We start from the raw sequence: 23820 nt of genomic DNA, 5'->3' as shown, positions 1-23820 counted from the left end.
CACCATCTTAAATTTTTTGAATAAACTGTTTGGATAAAAACAATCATGGAATGTTTATAAAGGTGATCATTTCAACCCAATTTTGAACTCCACCATACAGTGAGCTTTACATTTAAGGCTTAAACATTTCAGTTAGTCATGCAAAGTGCTGACATGCTACATTAACATTTACATCCACTCAAAAATTATATAAAATACAAGCATTTTATTATTTTTGTCCACCGTATTGCTTAGAATTACAAAATACAGCAATGACTGAAATACTGAAGGTTCCATAAAAGCAGCATTTTTTATTCTTTTCTTTTCCTGGTCTTAACTGTCCAGAAAATTACTAAAATAAAAACACTTTCCATGTTACATAAGCCACAGATCTTGAAACATGACAATCAAGTTTTAAACCACATAACTTATGCATAAAAGCATATGGCAAATGGCAGATGTGCATGACATTGCTAAGGGCACAATAAGAACTCTCTGTGCTCTATGTATCACAGTTTTTGTCCTTTTGTTTTCTCCAGTAAAAAACAAAAACAACTGTGTGTTTACATATAAATCTAGAAGGCAGACTGGCTTCGTGCTGAACACATCAGTGCTCCCATCATTCATAGTGCAGAACCACTTTGGTGACTACTGATGAACACAGTTATAGGCATATGGCAAAGCAAACCTGCAACAACATGCTGCAATTCCTTTGCTGTGAGTGATCTATAAAGAAATATCACAGTTTTCCCTAATGTGCTTAAATACACTAGTTCTAAAAGCTACAGGTGAAATTTCAACCTCTGAAACGTACACTCAGTTTATTCCATCACTCGGAGCTGTGTGTACATAACTCAGGCTGAACTTTGCTGTAATTCAACTGTTTAGCTATTTTTGGTCCCAACGTGCAGAAAACCTACTTGAAGCATTTTTTTCCCCCTTCTCCCTCCCCCTTTTTTTTATTTAAAGTGCATGACTTCTCAAGTAACTAGCCTACAAAAATCTAACAGCTTAAAATACCAGCAAGAAATTCCAGGGAAAAGCATTTGCACAATCAAAGATTGCACAATCAAACATTCTGCAATTTTTAAAGACCATATAAAAGAAGTCAATAGTGTATAGATTCTCACATTTATATGAAACAAAAAGAATTCCTGTTGTATTCAAAAGTAGTTTCTCAGCATATGCAAACTGTGTATCTTCCCTTATTCAGAATACATTAATTTAGCCTATAAAAATACAGTATGGACAAGTTCTTCTCATCCCCGACATAAGAATTCACAATTTTGACACAAAAATTGTAAACTTTTATTACATTCAAAATACATTTCTTAAGTCTTCAAAATTTAAGTTCTGAGGTGGTAGCAGTCAGAGCTCTTGGCATACAGCAGAAGTATATTATTGCAGAGCTTTTATACACAGAAGTAGCTTTCTGAACTTGAGAAACTTACTCTTCCCACATGTTTCTGTTGCTACCAGGAGGAAAAGAAAGGCTTCCTGCTATGAAAGGTCTGTGTGAATGCATTACTCAGCTGAACAATTCGGCCCTGACCTCCAGTGCTACTTCGCTCCACAATCACGCGTGGCATCTGAACAAGCTGAATGGGACTCTTTTCATCCTTTAATGCCTGAGTAAGATTTAATATCTAAAAGAGCAAAAGCATACAAATAAAACTGTGGTTAATGGGTTTATGAATTTTAGATGTAACTGAAATAAATTCTGTCCCTACAGATGTGATGTCAAATTATTTTTTAAAGATACTCTACTGCAAGAAGAAATAAGTTATTTGTTTGGTAACATTATAGCACCCCACCACTAACCACTCTTCTGGTCTTTTCTTGACTATTTCATGCAATGTCCTCTGAAATGCTGTAAAATGTTAAGAGACAAAAATCTGAGAGCATTTTCAATTTAGCACATCTTAGGCGCACTGCATACTTAATTAAAAAAAAAAAAAAGCTACAAGAAAGCAATCAACACGTATTTAACATAGGATCTACCAGGAGTTGTAGTGACAAGTTATTTTCGTATCAGAAGATATGAACCAATATCATTAACCCACACCAGAACCAGTGCTAAGACCTTAGCTCCCAGAGGATGTTATCTCCTTCCAAAACCTCAGTGCTCATGAACTGCCCTGGTAATTTACGCCACATTCAATGTTAACCTGTTGAAAACTGAGGCAAGCGTTCAATTTGCAGCAATTCAATTTCCAGCAATTCCCTACACAAAAGTACAATTTCCAACAATTCAAACCTGGCTGCATGTAAACAAGTGTGACCAGCAGGAAGTGATTCTCCTGCTCTGCTCTCCTGAGACCCCCACCTTAAGTACTGTGTGCAGCTCTGGAGCCCCAACACAAGAGGTTTGTGGACCCTGTTGGAGTGAGTCCAAAGGAGGGCCATGAAGATGCTCAGAGGGCTGGAGCACCAGTCATATGAAGACAGGCTGAGAGTTCGGCTTGTTCAGCCTGGAGAAGAGAAGCCTCTGGGGAGACCTTACAGGAGCCTCCAGTGTGTAAAGGGGGCCTACAAGAAATCTGGAGAGCGACTTTTCACAAGGGCATGTAGCAATAGGACGAGGGAAAAGGGATTAAGCTGAAAGAGAGAAGATTTAGACTGGATATGAGGAAGAAGTTCTATATCGCAAGGGTGGTGAGACACTGGAACAGGTTGCCCAGGGAAGCTGTGGATGCTCCATCCCTGGAAGCATCCAAGGCAAGGTTGGATAGGGCTTTGAGCAATCTCTGCCCATGGAGATGGAGATTGGAACTGGCTGATCTTTAAGGTCCCTTCCAACCCAAACCATTCTATCATTCTATGAATTTAGTTCTGGTGACACACTTCAATTACCCGTAATATCATATTTTTTTCCTGCACAATGCCCTTTTCTTCCTTGTGAACTTACTGATCCCCTGCTCATCCTGCACTTCCATGGCTGAAGAACCCTGATAGTCTTTTGCATGGTTTACTGCAGCTCAGCTCTTCCAGCAATTCCACTGGACATTTACATTTTCTAAGTTTTAAGGCAATCCCCTTTGTAGATCTGCATTACCTGGCTTCTTAGTCTTTATATTCTTGAGGGAACTGCTTATCCTGGGTTTGAAACCCTTCCCAGTATTTCACACACACACACACTTCACAAAAATATGCTAACTACTTTTGGTATCTTAAAGCTCTCACCCCTAACATGCAAGATGCGTTTCTCTTCAGCCTCTATCCACTAGACTCTTAATTTTCAAATTCTCAAAGTTTTTATTTTAAAGGATGCATGTACAGATGTTTTGGCTACCCTGCAAATTCATCTTAACTCTTCTATAAGGCCCTTGTAGCACGCTTTGGCTTTACACCAAAAGCAAGTCTAAAAATCAGTGCTAAAACGCACAATTTGCTGATGTATTTCCAGACACATCCAAGAATAAGTCATTATCCTTATTTCTTCCCTAAACCCATGCCTGAAAACCTGATATCTCCCACAGTGAAACCCATTCTCATACAGCTAGAGAAACATTTAAAATAAATTAAAATTTCTGCTGAAATTCACTTCAGGGAAAGGGTGTGAAGAAAATGTCCAGTTGCAGCCTTTATAATAGGAAATTTATTTAGACAACCTTAGCTAGATCTCTCTCAGTTACATAGATGAGTCTTTTCCTTAAGCTTCTCATTAACTAACAGATTACCTGTAGCCAATTGCCTCATCACAAAAAAGCTACTTAACACAGATTAAGATGGATGAATCCTTCAGAAGTAACCTTTCAGCGACTGCAGAAACTTCTCAGAAATGTTTTCAGAAATAATTCCTGTAAATTAATTCAGGTAAGGATTGCTGGCTTTTAGCCAGCACACCTAATAAGCTGCTCTAGGAAGTATGAATATTGGGGTTTAAACTATTCATCTTGAATTTATGAACACAGAAATCAGTTTCAATAAAATCAGTGCAAATGGGACTATTAATTTATCTAGCCCAATTCCCTTGCGTGTTCATAAATCACTATTTTAAGCCTATAATGAGCAAAATAACCTGTTCTTAGCTAAAGCTTGTTTTTCATTATCTCACACCAGTCTTAAATTTTAAAACAGCAAAGAAGATGGTAAAACTCTTGCTTCACTGTGGGGAAAAAAAAAACCCAAACAAACCAACCCAAAACAACAAACCAAAGCTTAATCATCATCAACTTTCAAATCTGAAAATGGCTGGATTGGTTCCAAGTCTGGCTCTGATATTTGCTAGGATGAAGAAATTTTATTACCTAATATTGCTTTCTTGTGAGAAGCATTTCACTAATCAAGTTAAGTCTCCAAAATAAAGTCAGTAACATAATGAAATTACCCACCAAACCTTCTATTCGAGTTTATGACTCTTCTCCAGTGTTTCATTTTTTAAATACCTTCTATGAACATACAAGTATTATGTGAACAAACTCTAACAAGAAATTTAGTATTCTCAGATGAAAATACCTTTAAGTGTCTTCCAATTCAATAGGAGTCAGTTTTTGTAGCTCTAAAAGAAACAGCTGACAAACACTGGCAAATTAAATACATACATGAAAATGTAAAAAAGCAGTCTTACCTGCCCCCTCATAACAGACATTTGGTTTTCAAAAGTAGCCTTGTCAAATCCTTTATCAGTCTTTAATAAAGAAAATAGTTATTATAAGAAATGACCCATTTATTTCTAGCTATATATTCAGTATGCAAATTCGGCAACTTAATGCATGCATAGTCATGCTTACCGATATCATCATAAATTTTGGAAGCTTTAAATAGTCATAGTATGACACACAAAAAGGTCTATTTACTGCAGCAAGTTTACATATGTGGAAATGAAGGATGTTCCATATCATAAAGTACATCCGTAGATATATTTTATCAGTAGATACTACTTTAGAACATTGATAGGTATGCCTAATACCATCACATCATGTTATACTGCTCTTTCTCTCACCTTTACTGACAAAAGAATACTTCCTCCTTCAGATTTATTAAATAATCAACTTCCACTGGGTTTAACAGACAACTCAAAGTCACTTTGAATATAACTGAGTCAAAGACCAAACAATGCAAGCGTGTTTCAGGATCTAGTTTTAACACTACAGCTGCATTTTCATTAGAAGTTTAAGATTTCCATTTCTTTCCATCCTGATCATTTGGATTATTTCACCTGAACATCCAACAGAATTGTTTACAGAATGTTTCAGAGAAGGACACTTCTTTACATCTCAATATTGTAGCACAGTTTCAGTATCTTTAAGGTAAGTTCAACTTACTTTAAACAGGGTCAAGATTTCAGCACCAATTTCACACACACTATATATATCTCTATCTAAAATTAAGTCTATGAAAGGTATGCAGGTCTTCAAGGTAAATACATGATTTCCTCAGGTTGCTACAGTTTATCTTCAGTTATACACACCACACAGGTATGTTAAATTGAGTTTTTACACAGGCCTGCACTATAAAAGTTAACTAGCTTTAACTGATCATGTGAAACTTAGGTATTTAAAAGGAAATTATGTTTTCAAATGAGCTACTATCAATTAGCCACGTTAGTGATAGTATCCTCTTTATCATATATTCCCTTTCTACCCTGCCAGTGTTAAAGCTAAAAGAGAACAGTATCATGACATACAGAAGTTAAACTCATCTAACTGTTCCATTAAATGTATTAGCTATTGCAGTAATGCTTAATTCAAAGAAGCATCCAATTCACCTTAAATAGTTCATAAAGATCTTCACAAAGATCCTGTACAAAGTTCATATCAGAAATGCGAGGAAGAACTAGGTCTCTGGTCTCCTGGGAGAAAGGAACTTTTGCCTGAGAAAGCCAAGCCCAGTGAAAGGGATCTAATGCAGAAAAACAGTACACAAGGATTAACAACAGGCAAAAGACATTCTCAAGTGCTTATCACTGACACAGTAATACTCTGCTGCCTACTAATTTCTCAGTAACACATCATTTTTCTCAGCACTGTTACCCCATATACCTCTTTTGGCTACAGTTACAAAAACAGCTTTACAGCTACTGAGTCTTTTACCTAAAAAGTGAAAATAATATTTTAAGTAACAAATATTTAGTTGAAGCAGTAAGTAAAATATGTATATAAATACTGTAAGCACCAGTAGGGGCCTTCTCCTAGTTTAGTAATGCAGTTTCCTTTGGAGTAAAATAATGGCTGCAATCAAATAGAAATCTTTCAGATGTTTGACTCTATTGAAGAATTAACAAAAAAGTAGCTACTATTTTTTAACTTTTTTTTTTTCTTAAAATGCCTTCTAAGCATGCTGAGAGAAAACACTCTTAACGTCTCCCGTAATTGCTATTAAACAGTTTTTTCAAGAGATATTGTAAGATTATTACCAGATGCTATACAAGACACCAAACAGTATCAGTTACAGGAACTCAGGGACATCACCAGCAGCAGGCCACCCACTGAAGTTTCCTAACAGTGTTCACAGCCCTTTGCATCTGACAGTCCAGACAATTTTCCACTCAGCACAGTCTGTTTGTGTAGTTCGTCTCTCACATTTCTCTACAACACTATGAGAGACTACACAGGTGGCCTCACAGAAGTCAAGGAAAATCAGTATTCACTGCCTCATCCACTGAGCTAGTCAGCATTAAAAGCTGTCTCATCAGTTAAGCACAGTTTGTCCTTGCTCGTTTCCCAATCACCTCCTTGTTCTTCATGTGCTTATACATGGCTTCCAGGAGGATTCATTCTACAGTCTTCATGGGGACTGTGGTTAGGCTGGCTACCCTATGATTCCTTGTATTCTACATCTTGCCCTTCTTGAAGATGCATGTGATACATTTTTCTACTCATCAACAACCTCCCACATTAACCACAGTCTTTCCTGAGTGCTGAGAGAACAGCCCCACATCACACAGCTCCCACTGTGTTTTCAATGCACCCTATCTACTCCTATAGACTTCTTTCTGTATGCCTGTTTTGCTTAAGTGCTCCCTTTCTTCCGCTTTGCATAACTGTCATTCCCAGAGGCTCTGCTTATGAGCTCTGAGACCCAAGAGCCAAAAGATCAAATCCTATAGGTGAGAAATGAGAAAAAGTAAACAGTAACTTGTTCCTTCTTATGCCTTTTGCCTTTAAGTCTTTGCTGCACTTCAGTCCCGCTCTCACTTTTAACTTACTTAGCCCTTCTGCTCTTTATTTCCTCTGCTAGCTTTATACAGCTGAGCTCTGACTTTCCAGATTCCATCCTTGCACTACAACAACCCAAGCAAAAAAGAAATAACTTAATTTGGAAGTTACTCTCCCAATAGGAAGATGACTGAAGAATGCAATACTTACATGCCCTCCACTCATCAGGATGCTTAAAAGGAAATGCTAAACCATTGTCAATTGCAGCAATTTTAATAGTAGATTCCTTAGTTACAGTCCATTGGCTATCCTATAGAAGGAATATTTCAAAAACAAGTGATACCTATGTGCTTACGAAAATAGTGAAATACATTAAAAACACTAAATAATATACTATTCCCACACTTAAAGTCAACTAAAACAACATACAGGAGTACCCAAATCAACTCCAGCATGTGTAATTCTTACTTTATCACCATTAAAAAGGAGCCCTTCCCCCAAATACAAGACAAGCATATAAACAGCCAAAGAAATGTGCTTGAGCAACAGTGGGCAGTTTCATTATTACTATAGCCCAAGCTGGCGAAGACAAAATATAGAACAATAAAAATACCTTCTAGCACTCTTTTATCCAGACTGATCCAAATACCTTTTCCATTTACTTCACCTAGAATAATTTGCAATTATATTTCTTGAGGCCATACACCAGAATTAAAGCCATGCACTTAATCCCCTGCAAGACCAAGCTACGAAACTAAACAATTTAAGCAATATAACTTTCAGAGTACAATTTTCTTACCTTATCTGACAGATCAAGTCCATCATGTTGTTTTTCATACCTGACTAACCAGTTATCGTTACCTCTGTCTTTAAACAGGAAAATGCATGTCACAACATGTCATCTATAAAGAAATCATCATCTAAAGTGATATAAAATGACTAATATTGTAAATTTACCAAGAATTTACCAAAAGAGTCAGGCAAAACTGTTCAAAGAATTTTCTCCATCGCAGTATGTTTAGGTTTACTGAAATGTATGAGGCAACTGAATTACTGGAAAGACCAAAAATCTACCAAGTGTTCTTAGGTATTTATTACTGCTTTAATCTCCCCAGCTGGCTGAATATACAGCAAAACACCAGGTAAGCTAAAAGAAACTATTTTCAACCATTTTATGCAGAAAAGACTGGCTGTAGTTTGCACTTCTCCTGGGGAAAAACTGTCAGCAGCAGTACCACTATGACTTAATTTCAAAGCTTATTTTACTGCTGACAGGGGAAAAGAGAGGCCCTGCAAAATCATATACAGTGTGATGTTTAATTACATGGAGAAAACAGATTCTTCAAAGATTGGGAGCAGGGAAAGGAGGGGAACGAAGAGCTTTTCAGAAGCTGAAAATGGCTGCACCATTTACACAAAATTGAGACACAGGAGGCTTTGACAAGGTGTTTCAGATAGAAAATGACTGCATGGATTTGTAGGTCATCTTGAGGCACTCCCCTAACTTTAGTTAAACATCAGAAGTTTTTCATGTTCTATCATCATTAAATATAGTAGATAAAGGTAAAACCATTCACATAGTGATATTCTGCATTTTGAGTATTTTCCTTACAATTTTAAGAACATCACAGGACACAGTAATTGTTTGGGAACATTGGGTTCTATTTGATAAAGCTGACAGACCATAGCTGTGGCTAGAAAGTATTAAGTACTTATGAAACTTTTGTTTGTTTCTAAAAAGTCACAGGTTAAGTGACTTATTTTCAGCTGGATTCCTTTATAAGTGAATTTAAGAAAAATTAACTAGAGCCAATATATGTCTGAAGAAGAGTAAAGATGCCCACCTCAGACAAAGCAGCAAAGGAGTATATTTTAAATATGCCTTTGAAACCCCTACGTAGGCAACAAACAAATCCTAGCTTCTGAGTGAAAGAAACAACAATGCAGGAGAACCAAGATTCACACACCACAGTTGTACTTCAATGCTTAGTCACAATGAATATGAACTATTTTGTACTGATGCAAAACTGTGCTGTTCTCAACTCCAGCTTAGCATAAAAGGAATGGTAGTCATGGCTTGTCCTATGGTTCCTGAAACCTCACCATCCCTTACCCTAATCAGGGGAAACAGACAGTTAGTTAATAGCCCACTTACAGAATTAAAGCATAATGGAAGTATTTGTTCTTGAATTCTTTCATTGCTTAAAAATATCAAATAACAGCCAAAAAGGGTTATTTGGATTTTGCAATATTTAATGCTTGAATCTGAAGTAATTTGTTTTTAAGTTTTAAATGCAACATTCTGGCCTTCAATCGTGAGAAAAACACCTGAAATACATTAAAAGCATTCAGCAGCAGCTTGCAGCCAGCACTGCTTACCATTTCTGCCTCACAGAAGTAGATTAAGTATCAAGACATTAACAAATACCTGTATTTCTGATGACATAATCCAAAATAACCAATCTTTCAAACTGTGACTGAAATTCTTTCCTTGTATTCTCAGGTAAAGGATCAGTTTCAAACTTCCTGAGCCAGTAGTCAGCTTCCTTATATCCTTCAACAAACAGCTGGAAGGAGCCAACCTGAAACATTAAGTAACTGTATTTGGAAAATGCACTTGGCTAGGTCACATAACTAATTTTAACAGAAAAACTTATTATGTACTTTCAAAGTACACAGGAAATATGGCATAAAAAAGATTACTAAGTGGTTTTTCTTTCATTCCCAAATTCTAAAAAAAGGAAGGGTCAAATCATGAACACTTTTCTGTTTAGTTTTGGGGGAGAGGGAATCTTTGGTTGCGATTGTTTCGGGTTTTTTTAGTATTTGTTTAAGCATTCTCTGAGTTTACCAGAAATCAAACGTAGCCAAGCGGCTCAGCATAAGTGAACACTTAGTATTATGAGTAATATTTGAAACAGAGAAAAAGAAGTAACATAGAATCACAGAATGGTTTGGGTTGGAAAGGACCTTAGGATCATCTAGTTCCTACCCCCCTGCCATGGACAGGGATGCCTCGCACCATATCATGTTGTCCAAGGCTCTTCTGTCCAACCTGGCCTTGAACACTGCCAGGGATGGAGCATTTGCCACTTCTCTGGGCAACCCACTCCAGTGCCTCACCACCCTCACAGTAAAGAACTTCTTTGTATCTAACCTGAACTTCCCCTGTTGAAGTTTAAACCCATTCCCCCTTGTCTTATCACTACAGTCCCTGATGAAAAGTCCCTCTCCAGAATCTTTGTAGGCCCCCTTCAAATATTGGAAGGCTGCTATGAGGTCTCCAGGTAGCCTTCTCATCTATTTTTTTAATTCGTTCAACAGCCTATAGGAAACTCACACACACACAAAAAAAAAAAATATATAGCACCTCTCATATGAAGACAGGCTGAGAAAGTTGGGGCTGTTCAGCCTGGAGAAGAAAAGGCTGTGTGGAGACCTCATAGCAGCCTTCCAGTATCTGAAAGGGGCTTATAAGGATGCTGGGGAGGGACTATTCATTAGGGACTGTAGTGACAGGACGAGGGGTAACGGGTTAAAACTTAAACAGGGGAAGTTTAGATTGGATATAAGGAAGAAATTCTTTACTGTGAGGGTGGTGAGGCACTGGAATGGGTTGCCCAGGGAGGTTGTGAATGCTCCATCCTTGGCGGTGTTCAAGGCCAGGCTGGATGAGGCCTTGGGTGGCATGGTTTAGTGTGGGGTGTCCCTGCCCATGGCAGGGGGGTTGGAACTAGATGATCTTAAGGTCCTTTCCAACCCTAACTATTCTATGATCCTATGCAAAGTTCCTGTTTCCTTGATGAGAAAAGCAGCATTAACCATTTTTGCAAAACAAACACTTCTTGCATGAAAATGGCTGAAATACATTTCTCAGAAGAGTCCAAGGAAGAAAACTACAGATGGCATCGGCTCTGTATGTGTGGGCAACAGGTAAGATCCTCAAGATTAAAATCCAAACGAAGACTTATATTCAAGAAGTAAAATGCAAATAGATGCACATGTGCAGAGACATAGATAAACACAGAACATGTGGAATAGCCATGCTGATACAAGCTTGCATAACATATGTCACATAGATCAAAACTGCTGAGAACTGATACAGTGAATTACCCAAGCTGTATATAACCTGTGTTTTTCAAGTTTAGGAGAACACCATTGTGGTGGTATTTGGGGGATAAAATAAGGCTTGTTAGCCAAGAAAGAGGTGGGGTTTTAGTCACTGGAGTACCGCACATAAGATGAAAGCAAGGCAGGATGAACAGTAAGACACCTAAAATAATAAAACAAATAGAAAGTAAAAAAAAAAACCCACAAGTGTTTAAGAAAAATTATATAACTAGATAAATTACAGGGGAGAAAATGTGACAATATTAAAAAAAAATGACACTGAAATGAACTAAACAGTTAAGAAAAGGAAAAGGCCAAAACAGTGAGAGATGCACAACACTAACATGTTACTCCTCCAGCAGAAAGCTAGGCTACAAACTGAAACAAAAAGTGGCAGGATTATTAAAGTAGTTCAAATGAAGGAACAATGAGTGGACAGATTCTGCATATGAACAGTCATATTTATCAAACTTCAGTCATCCAGAGATAGTTTCAACAAGCAACAAGGTTTTTCTTCTACAGTTGAAGTTTACAAATATTTTTTTTTTTTTTTTAATTGAGAGGTTTGTGTAAGAATCAGCAAATGCACAAATTACTTTTTCCCATCTTACCTTAGGAGGTAGTCCAATTCGATTAAATTTTTTAGCAACTTTTGGCACTTTCTCTAAAGCGTATTTTTTTCCTCTTGACTTCGCACGATCTATTGCACTGTAATTAAAGGTCTCACTGACAAGCCAGACAACCTTAAAATATGAAAGTTAAAAACACAGCTCAGAATTCCTTATTATTTCAATTATAAATTTACAATTAAATTTATGCTTAGGTATCAAAACAGCAAAAAGGAAGCATCAGGCATTTTCAACAGGAAGTTTATGTAAAGTAGTAAATATTCACCTCTTCACGTACCTCAAAAGAAAAATGGGAATCTTTATATGCCAATTTTGGCAATTTTGTCTCTCACCAAAAGACAAGGAAATGAAAGTGTCAGGAAATGGTAGAAACTGAAGTGGTTCCAAAGAAGAAATTCAATTCAGATCTAAAACTTAAACTTTAAACCAAAAATCACAGTCACTATGTCTATAACAAACAACTGTGCCTTCAGGTTTGTAACAGTTTATGCATGACTTGGGGATAATGATATACAAGGATGTCTCCACAAGTACAGTCCAGAGACTGACAAATCTGCCACTATTATTTTTCATTTAATAATTTATGCATTTTAACTTTTACCTTGGTTTTAGGTACAACTCCTAGTCCCAGCTTGTCATCCACAAGATAGGCACCAGCTTCAGAGAGGTATCCCTGATTTGGAACGAGGCAGCCTCTGCCAAAGCAGCAAGGACAACAAACTTTGTGAAAATATTTGGTCCATTTTGGATTTAGATGTCCATAAGGCTCTTCAGATTTTGGTTTGAACACTCCAATAATTTTCTACAATAAGTAATATAAAATGAAAACATGAATACTTTGAGTTGCAAAAGATTAAAATCATTTTGAAAATTAGTTATTTGAAAGTATTGGTTAGATACTATACATTGCATTTTACAGCTGATCTTTTTGGATGATGAAATACTAAAACTAACAAACTGATATTCCAAATAAATTTACTGTAGAATGCTTGTCTAGAAGAAATTCAAAATAAGCTATTCATAAGAGAAAAATCAAACCCAGCTAACATTTACTAGCTTTTCAAAATTAATGAGGACTGCATTTTAGAATCACTTGGTTTCTATTCTAAGTTTTCTAATAAGGAGGTTTTAAAAGTAGCTTTAAAATTCATTTTCAGCCCACCATTATACTTCAGACAAGAGATATAATGGTTCCAGAAAAGTGATAAACATACAGAATGCTAATAATCCAACATTACCCTTTTTCTATCTAGTTTATTTATTGCTTTAAGTTTGAATGGATCAAAATGCATCAAAATGAAAAACTGCATTCTGCAATTCCAAGAAGTGGTGCCGTTTACCACTGCTACAGAATCCTCAACTGAGAGCTGACAACGGTTCACACTGTCAGCCACCATTTACATTGGAGACATGTAGCAAAGCTTAAAAGTACTCAGAATACTATCTCCAATTTGGGGCACTATGCTTCAAGAAGTCTGTTAATGAACTGGAGAAAGTTGAAAAAAAAAAAAAGAGAATAAACACAAGAAAAAGTGAATAATGAAAGACTGTATGAACAGGGATTGTTTAGCCTCAGAGAAAATGGGGCAAAAGGAACTACACAATTGGTTACTATAGAGAAAAAAGGAACAGCAGTTACTGTTAATGAGCCGAGAAACGATAGGCTTGAATCACAGCAGATGAATTACAAAGAAAAAATCCTTTGGAACCTTAAAAGCAGCTCAAGACCAGAACAGACTGCCAGGTTCAAGAGTCTCCAAAACAGGATGCCACTAACAACTGGTTAGACAGCTATTCATCAGGAATCATGTTAGAACAATCCTGCTTCTCATCACAGGCACTAAATAGATGATTTCTCAAGATGCCTTTCTTACACGTGATTCCATATTTGTTAACCTCAAAACACAGATTGTTACCACAATAAAATATATAACTTTCCATTGTCTGTGATAAACTTCAGCCTACTGCATAAAGTCCATGTAATGAGTCTTCCCTAGCTCAAGTGAAGTGCTGTATTTTTCATTCCTTCTCACAGAATCATAGCAAGTAAATAAAATTCTAATAAATATCTAAGAACAACTATTTAAGAAGCACTTTCACACATTAGTACTTTCCTGAATCCTTATCAAAATAGGGAATATCTCAATAAGCTAAAAATTGCCTGCCGTGCACCAACACTCATACCTAATTTACACTCAAGTCATGAACGATTTTGCTGGCAGTCAGAAACTAGCATTCTGCTTCAGTAACTGCCAATTCAGCCAGATTAGGGAGAGGACGCAAGTAGGTGACCTTCAAGCTTCCAAGTAGGTGACCTTCAAGCTTCTGGAGAACTTTCACCCACTGTCCAAGACAATCCAACTATTCCAAGATTGTCCAGGAGAAACCAAATACAGATAACTTACTTCACGCAGTTTGTAAAGAGATTATACAAGACACCAGGCATTAGTAGCATCACCTGTCTTGTCCCATCAACTACCAGGAAAAAAAAGTTACAATCCATTACTATTTCATTCATCCTAGAAAATAAATTTCCTATCAGCAGGAGAAAAACAAATTGACAAAAATTCTCTTGTTTTTGGTATGCTGTTAGCTGTGATTCTAAAGTTACATTCAAAATCATAAGCAAGTTCTATGCAACTGCACATACACAATTCAATTCAGACCTACACGAAAAGTACAATGGATATCTTATGCAACATGAAAGCCAGGATGTTCTCTTGCCCTACTTTTTTTTCTTTTTTACATCACACCACTTTGGAAGCGGCACTCACTTTGTACATTGGTTAGCCCAAAATTCTCACATTAGGTTTAGAGTTCTTAAAAAGTTACTTATTTTTTTCCTATTGGAATCACAGGTATCTGACTGCTCAGAACAAATCCAGCAGCTTTTCATTTCCCAGAAATGTCATGGTGTATTAGTATTATATTTTAATATCACTGTATTATTAATGCCAAGCCATTAACTGTTTCTTTTCTTTGGATAATACTTCCTACAAACTGTCCATTTGAGAAAAGAGCTTATCTCCTTACATTGCTTGCCCAGGCTATACTGTACTATAGTATCAAATCTAGATATGGTTTTTAAGTTTTCACTGAAATTAGAACCTTGCTAAATTTTGCAGCACCACTGCTGTCGAGGACCAGAGTAGAACTAGAAAGCTCAATTTGCAGACAAGGCCAGTCTTAATTTCGCAGGACTCCATTAGCATTACCAATCAGCCAATAGCTAAACTGTCAAAAACATGTCGCAGAACAGTTTGTAACAGACACAATGTCTTTTGCTTTCCTGGTTACACAATGAAGAGAAAATGCAGAAATATTCAACACTTCAGCAATAGTACTGCTTAAGTACTGAACTGCTTTTTATCAGTATACAACTATGGCAATAAGCACAAAAAGTTAATTTTTATTGGGCAATTTTAATCTTTCTGATAGATCCAAATCAGCAAATAAGATGACCTGGCAGTAGCAGGCTGTTTTACCTATAACTTGGCATTAGTGTGGGTAAACACTTCAGAAGTTAACCAGCAAAAAGGCTTAGCATGTCTCTAATAATCTCCTCCTCATGCCGGGAAAGAGCTTACGCAAGAAATTCAGGAGAAAGCAAGCCACAAAACTGGTCTTAAGTAGAATGATGCAATACTCTGTCCAACAGGCTGTGAAATCCATCCTACACATGGGAGCTGCACTATTGACAAAATAAGTTTTATCAGACCTTTAATGTGGAAAACAAATTTAGATAAGCTCTAAATTTAGTAACAGAACAAAAGCAAAATTCAGAGTCAGCTAAGAACTCAGTATCATTATTCTCAGTCCCATGATGGCAAACACCTTCATGTATTTTGCAATGAATTTTTTCTTGAACCCACAAAAAAAAAGGAGTTTCAATCTTCCTTTCTCCTAAACCCTTACATTCAAATCAATGATCTGCATAAAGGCGGAGTGCAAGTCACTATCAGAAACTTAACTACGAACAAAAACACCACCTCACGCAAAACAGAAGTAAAACCAACAAAAAATTCACCACATAAGAAACAAGCAAATAAGGTGCTCCATCCAAAATACTGTAGTTGCAAAAATGGTGTGCAAGTAACTTTTCATTAGTCCCAGGGTGCAATGAGTCTCCCAGGCATTTGCTTGTTGCCAAAAAAATCTGCAAAATCAGTCTGGAAAGGCTTCAGACAAAATAGATTTGCACATATTGAAATCAAGAACAAGTATGGCTTTTTTTGTAGTAACTAACTTTCTAAGAATAAGAGACCCTGATTGCACAGCATTAAGAAAAACTCCTTCCAAAAAAACCACTTGACTACTTTTAAAGCATTTGAGCATAACATTGTAGAGTACCCTTTAGACGTTTCATGCCTTAGATTTTTGAAAAAGTATTCATTTAAACCAGTACTCTGTTACTCAGATTTTTTTCTACTGCATATTAAATATCCTAATTTAAAGTACATCTTTAAAAACACTATAAAGTTTGAACATCTATACATAAGCATAAACCCTGAAAACCTACAAAGAACTAAACTACTGGAGTAGGGAAGTGACTTTAAGTTTAAAAAGTCTGCGGACACTCTGAACAGGTTTTCACATTAACAGCCTTAGATGTGACAGCAAGAATCTCAAAAAGCAATCAGAGAAAGATTATTTTCTATTACCAGTTTGAAAGAGATACACCTTCCTTCCCAACCTACTTTGGCTCTCCTCCACTAGAATGAAGTGGGTAATTACTAACAAATATTCCTGGAACACCACAGGATGAACTGTGATGTGCAGCTCTTAGAAGATTCTGAAGGGATAGCTCTGCCTCTTTCCATTTTAGAAATAAATTAATAAATTAATATATTTATTTGTATTGAGTCAGGCAGCTATTCTAAAAATCACTCATTCAATAAAGTATAAAAAATATCAACAGAAAAGCAGCATTAAAACAAAATAAGCACCCATGAAAATTAACTGACAAAACAGTAATACATTCTGTAATGATCGGTAATAAAAATAAAAGCTAAACAAAACCCATAATACTTGCTAAACAAATGGGAAATTACCATTTTGAGGATGTTGGGAGGAACAACAGTCTTGAATATGTTCCAAAAACCTAGGCGCTCGAAGTGTTAAGACTTCTATGTCAAATATAACTAGGGTCTTCAGGATTAACAAACACCTACAACTACCTAAGACCAGAAAACTGCTGACTGACTTTAAATATCAGGTATGACAAATTAACAAAGGTGTGGAAGTTTGCAGTCTTCTGGAATAGGTTGCTGAACAGACAAAGAACTTCTAATTTAAAGAAAACAATGTGCAAGTATGTCTTTAACTAAACAATGCTAACCAAATTTTACTTTCCAAGCAAGATATTCAGGTAACTGCTTCTCCTCTGTCTCAGGGTAACCTTAGGGTTACTTCTTTGAGGATCACAATTCAAGGTAGCATTTACCACTAAAGAAGGGGAAAACAAAGCTTCCAGTTATGATTCAGCAGACAAGTACAAAGGTAGATTTGTTTATATTGCTTTTCTTGCCCATCAACCAATTATACTGCAGGAAGAAGACATGACCTAAATAAAAGACTATCAAAACAACAAGAGAGATAAAAATATAGAAGGCTTGGCTAAAGAAACCTAAACAGTACCCAAATCAGAAGCTCTGTTGGGTGAAAAATGAATTAAACATAGAAGGCACAAAATGTTAGATTCTGCAGAAGGGAATTCCTGAATTGTTTTCAGATGTTAAGGAGGCCCTTTTATTTTCTCCATATTCCTTTGGTGCAGATAATTCAAAACATGGTAAACAGCAACAGAGATACAGCTCTTGCATTTTTGGCTTAGCTTATGCTGCAAGACATAATTCGAAATTTAAGTATTACTTGCATGGATTTTTCACAACATAGATTTTGGCATACCATAAATTATTAAACAACAAAATGAATTTCCATTTAAATAGAACTTTAAAATTTCCATTTTAAACTCACTGCTGATAGAGTCTCTGACTTTGCAATAACATGCTCACCCCTTTTGGATCCTTGGCAAAGTAACTCCCGCTGGATCCTTGAGAGATTCTTTCTGGAAAAACTCCACACTCTATAGCTTGTTCTGCTCTCAGAATAATCTCTGCAAATTCTGGATCATCTAAAAATATATTCATATCAGCACTATGTCCTGTATGCCCTGAAAAAAAAAAAAAAAGCAATCTTAAATGTAATTTGAATTAACAGCCTAAGTACATACACTGAAAAGCTCACAGCCTTGCCTGCTAAGCTGGTCATTTGTATAGATCACAGCCCACTGGATCAGAATCTGTTAGACTACTTTGCCAATACTTCTGCAATAAACTACAGTTTAATTTTAAGACTTTTACTGGGTCTGTCAGGGAGAATCAGTAAATTGCATTTCATAGAGTAAGAGGGAAAGGGTTCTAGGACTTCCCTGACAGTACTTAAGTGAGCTAGGGAAATAAAGCAATAAAGAAAAACAAAACAAAACAACAAAACCCAACCCACAATAACTCTTATTTTTATGGACTTTTACCTCTTGAATCAGTGGCTCTTATTCTATAATAAAGCCTCAACTACCTCTACAGAAGAAACATTGCACCACACAGCTGAGCTGCAACTATTACATCTTTTTGTCAGTGAAAGCAAAATCAGAGTTATGCATTATATTGTTACCAAACAAAATGCAACACTCATATTAAATTGCTCTGCACATTAATCTACCAGATGAAGAGGATCTACACGTGAACTTCCTATCACAGGGACTGAAGCTGTCCATGCAGAAGACAAATGAGAGGTCAGGTTTTAATTTCTAGGCATTCATTCCATAATCTAAACCCGTAAGAAGTCTCACTGCCTTGAGGAAATTCTTCAGCTGTGTCTTCTCTAATGTAAGAGATGACTGCAAGAAAAACATATTTCATTAAAAAATTAAATTCAAATCAAAGAAACCACGTTATGCTGTATGCTCAAGGGAAGGAAAAATAATTTGGGAAACTTATTTCAGTATTGCTACTGTGCTGCTAGAAAGCCTTCTGTTGCTACAGTGACGTGACCGTATGAAAACACACAGGCTTAAAACAAGAAACTTTTTCAAACTGCCCGGTTCCCTTTCAGTTTATCAACACTAGCCAGAGGAAAATGAGCCATTTTCATTGAAGCTAGTATTTGCTGAATGTGACAGGGTTTTCTACGTTGGTTTCTTCTTCAAAAATTACTTTAATCAAGTTTTTCACTATGAAACCATATTATGGTCACAACTCATTCCCCATAGAGACTCTAAAAACAGTTAGAACTAACCAAACTTTTTCTTGCAACCACTCTTGCGAGCTACTTTTCTCCTTAAACTCTCACCCAGGAAATCAGAGCTCACACACACAGAGTCTAACTACCAAGCTCAGTGACTTTCTCAGATTCATTTGAACAAGGACTAAGGTTGTGAAGCTGCTATACATAGATGTATAAGGAATGTATACAGGAATGATGAGATTGTGCGAACAAAGATACAAATACTACCATCCATGTATACACCTCAACCTGTTCTTCTGTCAGGTTAACATGACATCAGCTAAACAAATACACTCTGCAAGAGTAACATGTATGAACTCTTCCACTACTAAACTAGCTTTATACTATTTAACATTAACATGATTAAAGGTAGTCATTTCAACCAGTTCCATCTCTTTCTATACAGAGTCTCATACTCTGACCACAATTCCATTAGGAAAACCCTCTCTGTGTTGCAATAAAATGCATTAATATCTGTTGCATGCTTGTTCCACCTGACACACGAAACAATCCTTCAAGTGCTAGACACACAGAAAAGGTAACGACAAGGAAACAAGAGCAGGATGAGATGCTGCAATCAATCACAATTCTGAGATTTTCTTACGGTCCTGGGGCAGATCCCAAGTGTTACTGTGTTCACGACCCTCAATGCCCCAGTGGGGCAAGACCCAGGCCTCTAGTCTCCATTCTGAAGCATTAACTACTGTTTTGCCAGAAGCACTGTCTCATTAACACATCTTGCATCTTGTGGGAACAAGACAAGAACTCCAAAATTATAACAGCACGTTTGCATTACAGGTCTGGTCTACACTTGGAATCACTGGGGTTTTTTCTTATGGTTAATCACAGTACATTAGCAAAAGCTTTCTGTGGCTACACATAAAAGTTACTAACATAGCTTTTGTTGCTCAAATTGATGGGTGTTGTGTTCACATTTTTTTTTTTTAGTATCTTATTGCAAAAGTAACGATTTTTACCAGTCTCTGACAAGAAATCCTACAGTATAATTGCAACAGCAAACACTATTATGTGATAGAAGTCCATAGATTTCCATTACTGAACCTTTCCCAGATGAACATCTCTTTACAAAGTTGCACAGGATCAGAAAGCTTGTAAGTCTAAAGAAAAAAGGTAAGCAATAAATATTGCATAGTTTACCATATATGTATCTAGTTATACAGTTATATATATGTTTATAATGAATACTATATAGTTTATATTTAGAATCAGACAATAGCCACACTTACGCTTCTTTTCAAATTGATAACTGAATTTTTGCATTTCTAATTTTTCAAATCATATTTTTCTCTAAGACTGGATTTCAAAACATAGAAAGCAGATCTTTGTCTATGAACACCAAAAATATGACAGAAGAGTCCACATGTAAAACTCTTAATACATGTGAAAAAATGGCTGGAGCAAGAAATGGCTGGAGAGAAGTAAAATTTTCTCACAGGATAAGAAGATGAGGGTCACAAGCAAGTAATTGCTAGGACAGTTGAGACAAACAGAAAAGCTGGCAGAGTTTGCCAAGCGTTCAGAAAGCAACAGCTGGAGTCATCACAGAACACAGTCTGTAAAACATGCAAAGCCGTAAGATTCAAAAACTGTGACAGAAACAAAGCAAAACCCAACGAAACAGAAGACAGAGAACAAGGAAAGTAACATCGGAGACACTCATGAATATGTAAATGATTTCGTGCAGCCCTGCGCATAAAACATTAGAATTTCGAGCCCTTCACAGGACTTTTTCTCTTCGAAGGCTGTTAGTCTGCGAGCCCGTGAGCTGAGCAAGGTACCTCGCACCTTGCCGAGCCTCTGGGCTGCAGACAAAAGCTAGCAACAAGCTTTCTGTGAGGCAGGGACACCTCAAGCAGGCATCGGGAGCGGCACTTCAGGCGTACTTTAGTCCTACAGGTAGTTTCCCAGTCTGGCCAGCAGGACAGCGCACAGGCACTCTCCTACTGGCGCACCTCTGTAGCTCTCTCCCCGCGCTCAGCCCGGCCCGGCCCGGCGGGGCGGCGGCGGCCCTGGGCCGTACCTGCGGCGGCGCGAGACTCCTTATCCCAGGCGGCACCCGCTCGGCGACCGCGGCCAGCGCCCGACGCCCGCAGGAGAGGCTCGTCCTCTCCATCGCCCTCGGGCCCCGAGTCCTCCTCACCCTCCTCCTCGAGCCCGAGCTCCCCACACAGCCTCACAGCCGCGCCGGGGGCAGCTTTCACCACCTGCGGCCCCCGCCATGGTGGCCCTGCCTGAGGCAGCGGCTCTGCGAGGAGCAACAGCCGCTCATCAGGCTCTCCGGCACCCAACTCCGCCATGGGCCGAGTGCGGTGGGAAGCGCCACCGGGCAAACTCAGGCCCCTCCACCGCAGCCCATGGCGCGCCCAGGCAGCACAGCTTGCTCCACGCCTCTCCTCGGCGCCCTGCGCATGCGCGGAGAGCAGCTGCCCGCCCCTGGCGCCGCTACCTGCCTTAAAGGGGCCGCGGCCCCAGAGCGCCCGCTGGGCGTCATAGCGCCCCGGCGCCGTTCAGGGGAGCTCGTCTGTACAGGCAGCGCTTTACAGCGTGCTGTGGAGCGACCAGAGAGGGTTCCAGAGCCTCCTCCAGGCTAGCTGCGGGGCATGTCAGTTTGTAAAGTGGAGGTCCCGTTGCCGGCCCCGGCCGGCTGCACCAGTTGTACCAGTCTGCGGATAGCTGAAGGCAGCCTGAGTGACCTGCTCAGTGGTATTCCGGGAATAAGCACAGCTACAGGCCTCCATGCTTGCACTGTTGTCATTGCTAGTCATTTAACAGAACCCTCCACCCCCTCCGCCCCGCGAAGCTTGGGTTACTTCCGCAGCCGAAACATGCTTATCCCCTGGCCGCCACTTCCACTAGCCAGCTGCAATCCCTTCCCGTGCTTTAAAGGGCATTGTTCTACACCATCACGGTAACTCCCACAATGAACCAACATAAGTAAAACCAACAGGAACACACTGCCATTATGTCCCATGTTCCCACAACCATCCTTTTGTTTTTAACGGGAAGAAAGAGAATACAACTACAACCCCAACACACTGCACCAGACTTTGGCAGGGATGCCTTCTTTCCACCCCTCTCTACAGGATAGGGTGTTTCTTTAGTGTGGTACTCAGAGATTCTGGTGAAATATGGGAGAAAGACACACGTATGAAGCACTTGCGTAGAATTGGGATTCTGGATTATACTAGGAACAAATCAGTTCCCAGCTAAAATAGCAATTGCACATATTTATTATTCATTATTCTCATAATTATTCATGATATAAGGATTCATTCTGTACATAACTTGGATCACAGGAGGAAAATTGCTTTGCTTGGTTACTGACAAAATAAAACCTTACTGAAATGCTTGACTTGTGTTTGTTTTGCCTTGGGTTACCTGTCTGCCAGTGGACTTTGGAACTAAGTTGAGTGTCATTTATTTATGTAACTATGAATATCTGTAACATTTGATAAAAATCTGTTCACACTCACATTTCTGTTTCCTTTCTATTAAAAGCAAACATATTCAGTCAACTGTGACTCCAGATGAATAGTCATTTAATGCCTAGTGAGAAGTGTATAGAGGTTATAGCAACGGGATGTCATTTTTCTCTACAGAAGATTGTATGGATATTAATTCCTGTGTGAAGCAAACAAAAAGATCAGACTAAGATAGGAGAAGCCTGACGTTCTTCCCAGCAGAGCATTAAGGAAGGCTGCTTCTCCCTTTAGCTACATTAGTTACAGTGAGTCGTGGCTGTTTCAGTTAACGTTCTGTTCATGAGTTTAGAAACAACCCATGGGTTTCTGGAAAGTCTGAAAGCTCTTTCTTTTGAAAAAGCTAAGCAAGAGATAATTCATTAGTTATTTCTTCTGGTTTAGGGATCATCTACACATGCTAGTGCATGTCTAAACACAGTCAACTTAGTTTTCATCTTCTACTGCAATGAAAATTCTGTAACAGGCTCACAGGTCTTGATCTAACAAATTCTTAATGCTGTCTCAGTCTTCAGTAGTACAGAGTTCAAACACTACGACAACACATAATTAAACACAATACACATCACCATCACAGTTATTAACAAACTATCAACTGTAATTCTGAGTAGCTAATACTCTCAATTAGCCACCTGGATTAAAATTACTTACAATAAAATCATGCAAATAAGTTAGATCGTTTTCCTCATGGTAACACATCTGTCTCTATTTTTCTAATCCACACAGCATACTTTGTCATCTGATTATAATATATACCTGAGCACTATGGCAAAACTGGAGTGAGAAAACAGGGAGGAAATAAAAGGAACACATCCATGCTCAACCCCGCACTTTCAGCTTTAGGTGAGTGCCCTCTTGTGATAGTTAAAGAACAAGTTGAATAGCTGCTCGGTATTTCTAAAGGGGCAGCAACACAGCACTTCCTAACAATCCGGAGGCAGCAGGACTACAGGGACTAAGAACGAGGAGAACTGGACTTGCAAAACTCTTCTCCATTCAAAAGGACTAAGAAACCGTGTTAATTATAATCTGAACCAACAGTTCTAACAGGTGTGTAAGATTACTCTGTCAGAACGCTGGAAAGATCCTAATCAGGCTAATTAAATTTACAAAAGCAGGACCATCACTATGTACTTTTCTCATGCTAATTAGCCACCTGAGCTTGAAACTGTAAAACAGAAGAATCAGATAAGCCTTCATAAACAAATTCAGTTGACC

At 38.1% G+C, this 23820-nt stretch overlaps 1 protein-coding gene across 2 annotated transcripts; it reads right to left on the bottom strand.

Moving 5' to 3' along the window:
- Window positions 1-381: 381 nt before the first annotated feature.
- On the bottom strand, window positions 382-21455 carry PI4K2B (phosphatidylinositol 4-kinase type 2 beta). Of its 2 annotated transcripts, none has more exons than XM_080618971.1 (10): window positions 21144-21455; window positions 17833-17990; window positions 12420-12620; window positions 11801-11932; window positions 9508-9661; window positions 7879-7946; window positions 7290-7389; window positions 5690-5823; window positions 4550-4609; window positions 382-1625 (listed from the first exon to the last, which is right to left on the bottom strand). In XM_080618971.1, the coding sequence occupies exons 1-10, from the start codon at window positions 21418-21420 to the stop codon at window positions 1452-1454; spliced, it is 1458 nt and encodes a 485-aa protein (XP_080475097.1). In that variant the 5' UTR covers window positions 21421-21455; the 3' UTR covers window positions 382-1451. The 2 variants fall into 2 exon arrangements, with proteins under 2 accessions (XP_080475097.1, XP_080475098.1); XM_080618972.1 differs by having other exon boundaries at window positions 17833-17981.
- Between the last annotated feature and the right edge of the window lie 2365 nt (window positions 21456-23820).

The sequence above is a fragment of the Psittacula echo genome (assembly GCF_963264785.1).
Source record: "Psittacula echo genome assembly, chromosome: 1".
Taxonomy (NCBI): Eukaryota; Metazoa; Chordata; class Aves; order Psittaciformes; family Psittacidae; genus Psittacula; species Psittacula echo.
The sequence above is the reverse complement of the archived record's forward strand: the minus strand, read 5'-3'. Positions and strand labels throughout refer to the sequence as shown.

Bases quoted from the DNA above. Each gene is read 5' to 3' on its own strand.
- PI4K2B (XM_080618971.1), bottom strand. From the start codon at position 21,420: ATGGCGGAGTTGGGTGCCGGAGAGCCTGATGAGCGGCTGTTGCTCCTC. The intron at 9,662-11,800 runs GTAAGATGGGAA...TTAATGTTTCAG, and splicing joins GAATTGGACTACCTCCTAAG to GTTGGCTCCTTCCAGCTGTT. The intron at 7,947-9,507 runs GTATTTGTTAAT...TCCTGTTTAAAG, and splicing joins TTATGTCATCAGAAATACAG to ACAGAGGTAACGATAACTGG.